Source organism: Lipotes vexillifer, unplaced genomic scaffold, assembly GCF_000442215.2.
Source record: "Lipotes vexillifer unplaced genomic scaffold, Lipotes_vexillifer_v1.1 scaffold121, whole genome shotgun sequence".
In the NCBI taxonomy this organism is placed as follows: domain Eukaryota; kingdom Metazoa; phylum Chordata; class Mammalia; order Artiodactyla; family Lipotidae; genus Lipotes; species Lipotes vexillifer.
This window is the reverse complement of record NW_006773122.1, coordinates 721,028-730,066: the sequence shown is the minus strand read 5'-3', so window position 1 is coordinate 730,066 and position 9,039 is coordinate 721,028. Positions and strand designations below refer to the sequence as shown.

Here is a 9,039-nt window from a genome sequence, read left to right as displayed (position 1 = left end):
AGTCCCTTGGGACTGGACCTCTGGGAGCACTTGACACAGAGCTGTCTATCCTCTGGCAGCTAGTGATGGATGTTGGGCGGGACAGTGTGTTGTGATGGCCATCAGAGGTCCTGTCTCTTCACCAGGCATCTGAGATAGCACATCAGACTAAGGATGGGCATCCAGCCACGTGCTGGGGGAGAGCCCCTTATAGGCAGCTGGTTGTGCCAGTCTGCTAAGTGTCAGAAGGATTTTTATTGGTAATTTTTAACGTTCGTGAGCCTTTTCTTTCTTACTTGATTGTGGATTCTTGGAGGAAGTTGACTCTCTCATTATGATATTCCATCACTGCAACTGGCAGTGTATTCAGTAGGTGTTTCCAGATTTAGGCAGGGCGTCAGGATGTATGTTTACGGCTTGGTGCTACCTGGCTGTAGCAGAGCAGGTCCCTTCATCTTTTGGGGGAACGATTCTTCATCTGTGAAATGAGTAGTTTGGAGTGACCTCCGAAGGCTCTTTTAGCAACCGTCTCTAGGATCCTGGGAGCTTACACAGCTCTCAAAATGTATCCTTATAGTGTATCTTAGCCAAGCCCTTGTATTTCTCTTTTCTGGTGTATAATTATTAAAAATTCCACTCATGGGACACCACCCTCACCATCCTTCCTCAGCACACAATAGGCAGGGTTTATTCTTTCACCAGCTTTTGAAAAATTGGCAAAAAAGGAGAAGGGTTGTGGCGGGGAGATGTTGCTACAAGGGCCAGTGGTGAGCACCTCTCATGCTTCTGGTCATCCTTTGTGCTGCTTTCAGCTGCCATTTCTCAGTATGCAGGCTGGTTGCAAGAAAAGAGTCCTAGGATGAGGGAATGAGCACCACTGGTGACCTCCAAAGAGTGTAGGACATACCAGAAGTCACGGCAGAGAGAAAGAGAAGGTCATCTGTGGCTCTGGGGCCTGGTGGCGAGTTTGAGCAGAATTCGATGATGTAGAAGGGATTTCTGGAATGCAGGAGAGGCTCTTTCTGGATTGAATGCAGAGGAAAAATAGAATACAGCTAGGAATATTTAGGTTCCCATCCTCTGAGAGCTTGCTCTTGGGGAAGATGGATGTAGATACAATGTCAGTATTGTTCAGGGTCCAAGAAATTAGCTCAAAGGAAGGAGTTGTTAATCCCAACCTAAGGAATGGGAAAGGCTGCCTAGAAGTGCCTGTCTGCATCTTCCCCCATCCCTCCCAAGCCGTGCCTCACCTTTGCTCTGTCCAGGTGTGCGGGCAAATTTAGAAACTTATGAGTGTGGCACCGACTAGATAGGTTGCGAGGGAGAAGCCAAGAGAGCTCAGCCCGCCCATGTGTACTTTGTACCTTTTTCATTTCTCTTGGTATCAGGCAACCTCACTGTACTTAATCCATAGTGCAGCTGTCACTGAGCTACTGTGGCAATGCCCCAGAGCCGACTCCAGGCTTGGAGCTAAAGGTCCCAGCCACTGGAGGTCTTAGCACTGCCCCTGTCCCCCCAGTTACCATGTCCACGCAGAGACTTCGGAACGAGGACTACCGTGACTACAGCTCCACCGACGTGAGCCCGGAAGAGAGTCCGTCCGAAGGCCTGAACAACTTCTCTTCGCCGGGATCCTACCAGCGGTTCGGAGGAAGCAACAGCACAACGTAAGTAGCTGTTCCTGTCTACCCTCCTGGGTGGGGTTTGTATTCCTAAATTCTGTATTAGTAACTAATCTCCATTAGAGTTATTTTTGCTCCCCTATTTTGTCAGTTCCCTACTTTACAGGTGAAAGTAAGAGATAAAAGAGATGGAGTGAGTAATGGTGCTGAGATTTGCACTTCTTGTCTGCCACTCTCTAGTCTGTTTCTTATTCTTTGTTCATTTCACCTGTGTGGTCCCAGAAGGCTGGTGCCGAGTAAGAGCCTGAACATCAGAAAAACTTCTAGAGAGAACATTCTCTTAATGTAGAACCATGAGTCGTCTGTGCTAGAACCTTAAATGCCTCCAAGTCCAATTGGAAGCCTCCTTTGCAAAGTCTCCCCCAGACTTCTGTCCCCATCACCAATCAACTGGGACATTTGGCGGAAGAAGTAGGAAGAGGGAGGCATAACTTCTCCTGCCCTTAAAAGATTCAAGGGGTTTTTAAAGGTGATCTGCTTTGCATGCCCTTGGGAGGGCTTAAGTCTTACCCCTGGAAACTGAATCCCAAGTCTCATCTGGGTGAGTGTGGCCCTCTATGGGCCTCAGTTTTTTCAAATGTAAGATAAAATTGAGGACCCCCCCCCGCCCCTTTGAAGCTATACCGACTCACCGTTCAAATGAAAAGATTCAGAGGAGGGTTTTCTACTCCATTGAGTTGTCTGGCTCAGTTCTGAAAGTCAGCAGAGCCCCGACATTTTCTCTGGACCCCAACATTCCATCTTTGGCAGCCCTTCTGTTTATCCCTCAAGCTTTACCGTCACCTGCTCTGTTCCCTTGTGGGTTGGGTGTGACTTAACTGAGGGATCCATTATGTCCTTGACTCACACTGTCCCACTGTGACTGCCCAAGGAGACCATGGAAGCTTCTCTTGGAGTTCATTACTGGTGAAGCTCTGCCTAGCTGCAATCTCTCCTAGTGCAGGGCATTTTCCCTAGTGAACTCAGAACTAGGGGAGATGGTCGGCCCACATTATAAGCCCCTCTCCACTTCTAGCTGATTTTCTGCTCATAAAGATTCAGTCTCCATAACTTCTTTCTCCTGTGGCATGCTATTTTAGATTCCCCCATTTGCTTGCAGTGTTAACTGATGGAAAATATTGCTTAGACCACAACTGGCAGCAGTGAGGACTGTCTTTCCTCTTTTTTCCCTAACCTTACCTACCTAATTGGCTTCCCCCAGGTGGAAGGAGTGTCAGATGCAGCCAATGACATTTGATAGCTTCCCTTCAGAAGTCCCTCTTGTTACTGTGAAATGCTTCTTCCAAGCTTCTCTCTCTCTAGTTTCCTTTCCAGTTTTTGCTCCTTGTTCTTAGGCATCAGCTTGTCTATGCAGTGCTTGCCGTATGGGGTCTAGATTTTCATTTTTATTTTTTCTTTCCTTTTTTTTGTCATTATTTTTTTTTTGGCCGCGAGGCTTGCGGGATCTTAGTTCCCCAGCTAGGGATTGAATCCGGGCTCTGGCAGTGAAAGCGTGGTGCCCTAACCACTGGACCGCCAGGGAATATGGAAAAAGTACATGGAACAAAGTACAAAGTATATGTACTTCGTTCCATGTACAAAAAGCATGTACACACCAGGCTCTTCTAAGCGTTTAGGGCTCAGTAAAAATCCCTAATCAGGGGTGCACATAGGAACCCCAGATGCTTCCACGATGATGTGTTTGGTGAGGGTATTTCCTAACACTTGAATGTTATCAAGCTGTCGACTGCTTTGATGACAGCCTCATTTTTTAGTGTTTTGGGCAAAGTTTTCTTGTTGCCCTATTGAGCTACATGATACTGCTCTTGATCAGGCTTTGATACTTTTTAACCAGGCTGGCAGGCTGAGAAACCAGTTGACTGAAACTGGTCTTCTGTAGGTTATCTGGAGCAGCCACTTGCAAAGTATGGTCTTCAGACCCTTTAGGGCTCCCAAGACCATTTTAAGAAGCCCACGAAGTCAAAACTGTTTTCATAATAATACTAAGATGTGATTTGTCTTTTCACTGTGTTGACATTTGCACTCATAGTTCAGAAGAAATGATGGGTAAAATTGCTGGCGCCTTAGTGTAAATCAAGGCGGTGGCACCAAATTATGCTTGTCATCGTATTTTTCACTGTCACACATATACATATACAAAGAATAAGCTGGTTTCACTTAAGCACATCCTTGATGAAGCAGTCAAATTACTAATTTTGTTAAATCTTCACCCTTCGATACAGGTCTTTTAATATTCTGTGTGACAGAGTGGAAAGTACACATGCAATATTTCTGCTGAGCAACTAACAAACTATAGGTCATTCAGACCTGAGTACTTGGCAGACATTTTCTTGAAAATGACAGTAATGAGACCGTCACCTCAAGAAAAACAATCAGTAGTATTTGTTGCCCACAATGAAATTTGAGCTTTCGAGCAAAATCAGAAAAAAAAAACTCGTATCCAGCACTGTGACCTTGACAGCTTCCCTCTGCTCAAAGACTTTTCTGATGAGATTAGGAATGATATTAATGAATGTGATTTTTTTTGATATCGTATAATGAAATGTGCCAGCATTTGGAAGATCCACATAGCTCAGGGAATCAGTATCTTCCCAGGTGACCAAAGGGCGATGTTAGAAAATTGTGCGTGGGTAAAAGATCCATCCAAGGAGCAAGGTTACCAGTGGGTTTTCATGTAATAGAGGATGAAAAGGTCAGATTCCACATTACAACTAACTTCTAAGAAACTACATGTGTCAAGTTTTGGTGTAGTATCAAAGAAAAACTATCACAATTGTCGGAAGAGGCTATTAAGATACATACTAACTACATGTCTGTGTGAGGACAGATTTTCTTCAGGTAATTCCACCAAAACAACATATCACAACAGCTTGAATGCAGAAGTAGATAGTCCAGCTGTCAAACAAGACATTAAAGAGATTTGCAAAGCAGTAAAATAGTGTCCTTCCTCTCACATTATACTTTTTGGAAAATAGAGTTACTTTTTGTTAAAAATTGGTTATTTTTATTAACATGTAATAGGTTTATTGTTATTTTAAATTAATAAATGTTTTAAAATTTCTTGGTTTAATTTATAATATAATATATGTCAGCAGACATAATCCATATAAGCAAAAACTGTTTGGGATCCTCAATAATTTATAAGTGTATAAAGGGGACCTAAGACCAAACAAGTATACAAGAACAGATTTGGAACGTAAAGAGACGACAGAGATTTGTGAGGCTTATTTCTCCCTCCCACCCCCCCACAGTTAAGACTCTGCAGTCCATGGAGTTGATTTTGTGATAGGTCATATGGGTTTGGGTAATCCCAGCTCATGGCCATTGATTAAAAAGCATGATTTTGGTCAGTTGCCTGGAATCCTGCTGTTTCAGAGCTGAAGTATGCTGTTCTGGTCCAGTCCCCTCACTCTACAGATGAGAGAACAGGCCCGGAGAAGGGAAGGGAGTTGCCATGTGGAGTTAATGGCAGAGCCAGGGCTGGAGGGACCTGATCTCCCATGAAACCCAGCTCAGAGGCATTTTGGAGAGGCCTCTGGTAGGCAGGTGGTCTTGATACAGTGCTTATTTTTGCCCTTAAGTGGATTAAACATTTGCCAAGATAGAAATTTGCTTAGTCCATCATCCTGTGCTTAATCTCCTGGTCACGGGCCACTGGTAATGAATGAGTCACCCCTGGACCCTTACAGTCCTTTAGTTTAATCCAGGAGAGCGCTTGCCTCTTCTCATTCAGACTAGAAGCAGTTTTCTTCATCTTGCCTGAGAAGCTTGGGAGACAGTACGAAGGTCAAGAGATTTTCTTCCTGGAGGTAGAGGGAGAAAGGTTACCGAAAGTAAAATTCCTTTCCAGAGAGTGTAGATGGGTCTTATTTATTATGGTCTTTACAAGTTAACACATGACTTGCTTTCAGTTTCTACTTAATTGCAGATTTGAAAAAATATGTGGAAGCATCATTTATGAGGTATTTAGGTTATTTGCACAGAAGAATTTCCAGACAGTGCCAGGGGCAAAATCCTGATTAAGTCTGTGGTACCATGTTTGATCTTTTCTGTGTCCTGCTGGAGTAACAGAGGATGGAAAATGCTAAAGATGAGGCCACTGACGTAAGTCCTTTGAGGAGCTCCTATTCTGTATGGAATGCCCATCCTCGCCCAACCTGAGCGGCCACAGAGCTGACGCACTTCTCTGTGCTCACACCTGTGTCTGGGCGAGTGTTCCCAGGCTCTTCTTCCCTGTTGGCACACACAGAGCCCTGCGTAGGGCCCAGCTGGGCTCGGCCCAGGTCTCTGCACGCTACAAACCCTCACCTCCCTGCCCCTCCCTGGGCACTGTTCCTAGACTCTTCCTAGGACAGGGATCTTTCTACCTTGGGTGGTTGTTAATGTGTCTGCCTTATCTCCTTGGAGACTTTTATTAGTTTCTAGAGACTGAGGTCTGTGTCTGGTTCGTGCTGATTTCCACCACTGCATTAACACAACATAGATGGTATTTGTTGAGTGAAAAAATAATGAGGACACTTGAGAGACTTTACAGTTGCAGCTTCAGGCGGACAGTCTGTACAACAGATGAGGGAAAACTGTGTCCTCAAGGCAGAAGGATCAACTAGGTGACTGTGTGAAGAGGGCTTCTCCAATCTTAGGCATTTGACTTTTTTTTTTTTAATAAAAGTACACCAGGGACTGCAGACCCCCACTGTCCCTCTGATCTAATCTCCAAGAGAGGTGGACTTTTCAGATGCTTCAGGGAACAGAGTTTATAGCCCAGTGACTAAGAGAGTGGGCTCAGGGGTTAGACAGCATCTAGGCTCACACTCAAGGTACATGGCCTTGAGCAAGTTGCGCCCTCATGCATAAGGTGAAGTTAATACCTATCTCATAGGGTTGTTCTGGAAATTGAATGAGATAACTCATGAAGGTGCTTAGCACAGTGCTAAGTGCTCAGTAAATGCTAGCTCTCATTATTATTAACATGCCCTTGTCTGCCTTCTTCCCACTTCAGATGGTTCCAGACCCTGATCCACCTATTAAAAGGCAACATTGGCACAGGACTCCTGGGGCTGCCTCTGGCCGTGAAAAATGCAGGCATCTTGGTAAGGGTCTGTGTCAGTGCAAGGAATTATTGTGACAAATTTTAGGAGACAGTGGTTTTATTTTAATTTACTTCATGGAAAACATTTTAAAATGGGAAGCTTTTCTTTTTCAAATTCAGTTGAGAAAAAGCAAAGTTCAGGTGTTCATTCATCTAAAGATATATATATATATATATTTTTTACATCTTTATTAGAGTATAATTGCTTTACAATGGTGTGTTAGTTTCTGCTTTATAACAAAGTGAGTCAGTTATATATATACATATCATCTAAAGGTATTTATTGAGGATCTTCTGTGTGCCAGGCACTGTTCTAGACTCTTAGAATATTATCAGTGAATAAAAACAGACAACGATTCCTTTCCTCATGGAGCTTACTTTGAGGCGAGGAGGAGGTACTTGAAAAGTTTCTGGCAGTTTCTATCAATAATATTAACTAATGAGTTAGTAGCAGAAGTCTGTCCATTTTCTACACTGTCCTTCCATGCCCTACCCTTAGATGGCCAACTCTGAGAATCTTATTTTTTTTCTTTCATGATTCTCCCCCTATAGGCTGCCTGTCCAAAGCCATTCTTGTTTCTTTTAAAGTTGGAGAAGCTTAGAGACAGGGATTGTCCTCCACTAAGGACGGTCTTGTGGCATTGCTCTAGAGAGAACTCTCCCCCTTCCACCACCCCTTAGCCTGTCTCTTCTTCCCAGGCAGTCCCAGGAGCCTTCTATTCTGCTAATTGGCAACAGTCTCGGAATAGCCTTATCTTGTGTCATTCCCCTCCGGGAGATTAATTCTCTAGAAGGCCTGCTGAGGTCCAGATGATGCCCGTCCTGCTCAGCTCACCTCTGTGAGCACATTTGTCTCTCGAAAGCTCTGCCGGAAGTTCTGTCATTGGAAGATTCCCTCGTAAAGTTTTCATCATTTGCAAATCCAGTTCTAATTCTGTCTGCTTGTCTCTCCCCGCTCTTACCCACAACGCCTGTCTGCAGATGGGTCCCCTCAGCCTGCTGGTGATAGGCCTCGTGGCTGTGCACTGCATGGGTATCCTGGTGAAGTGCGCTCACCACTTCTGCCACAGGTGAGAGCCCTCCGAGCCACTTCTCGAGTGACAGATTGTCCTTTGGGGTTCCATTGCCAACACTGAAAGTGAGCACTTAACACAGATCACTCTGGACTCTGTGCCGGCTGAAGGTGGCTGCTAGTCATCACAGCACTGCCTTTCCCTGGCGATTTTTGTGTTCTTTGTTAGCTTGTTGTCATCTGTCGCACTTTCTTATATCCAGTGGACAGAGACCACATTCTGGTTTTACGTGCTTTATAATATTTACCCCATTGAAAAGTTTTACCAGATGGTTGTTAATTATAAGGGAAGTAATCGTCCCATTAACATAAGACTTCAGCTCCTTGAAAGCATCAGACCCAGGACTCAGCGGTATGTCTAGGGTGGCTGATGGGGAACCGGCCCAGGTCTCCCGTGAGCTATGTTTGTTCTGTTGTTGTCGTTGTCTGACCCCTGCACTCTGCCCTTCCTCTCCCTCCCCTCCTCCCAGACTGAACAAGCCCTTTGTGGACTATGGGGACACAGTGATGTATGGCCTGGAAGCCACCCCCATCTCCTGGCTCCGGAACAACGCCCACTGGGGAAGGTAATGGGTTTCCTTTTTCTTTGCGGCTGTGGCCACCAGGTGTGGAGGCCTTCAGATAGGGAGGTGAGGTGTGGGAGACAGTGCAGCTCGTGGGAAGAGCATTGCTTGGGTCTGTGGACTTGAATTCTAGCTTAGCTCTGCCAGTGGTCATTTGTGTGACCCTGGGCTGTGTGACCTCTCCTTTCCCTGGGCCTCAGTTTCCTCATTGGTAAAACTTGGGGCCTGGCCTGAAAGATATTGAAGGGCTCTCCCAGCTTTGACAGCCTGTGACCAGTGATTATATTTCATCCCCTTGTTTGGTCAACAGATATATTTAAGCATACTCTTATAAGTGGTACAAAACAATTTTAGGTATAGGGAGGGGGGTTTCCCTGAGGGATATTATGTAGTCCTGGCCCTCCAATAGACGGAGAAAGATGCATGGGAATCTTGAGAACAAGAGATCAGGAAAAGGATATACCAGTAGAGAGAGTCATGAGCTAGAAATACACCGCAGGAGCCCTGAGAGGGAGGAGCCCTAAAGACGCTCTTGTCCGCCGTGGCAGATGAGAAGCGCACGTGATAGGAGCTTTCGGGTCAGGGTACTGGGCAGGAGAAGGAAGGCTTCAAGGAGGAGGTGAGGTGAGCCAGAACAAATGGGTTTGTTAGGGA

At 45.3% G+C, this 9,039-nt stretch overlaps 1 protein-coding gene across 1 annotated transcript in view; it reads left to right on the top strand.

Annotated features, from left to right (window-relative positions):
* Window positions 1–1,503: 1,503 nt before the first annotated feature.
* The window catches only part of SLC36A1 (solute carrier family 36 member 1), a 40,846-nt gene continuing 33,310 nt past the window's right edge, over window positions 1,504–9,039 (top strand). Inside the window, exons 1-4 of the mRNA XM_007448027.1 lie at window positions 1,504–1,646; window positions 6,661–6,751; window positions 7,732–7,820; window positions 8,293–8,388. Of these exons, the coding sequence (XP_007448089.1) occupies window positions 1,504–1,646; window positions 6,661–6,751; window positions 7,732–7,820; window positions 8,293–8,388 (419 nt within the window). The remainder of the gene's footprint in view (window positions 1,647–6,660; window positions 6,752–7,731; window positions 7,821–8,292; window positions 8,389–9,039) is intronic.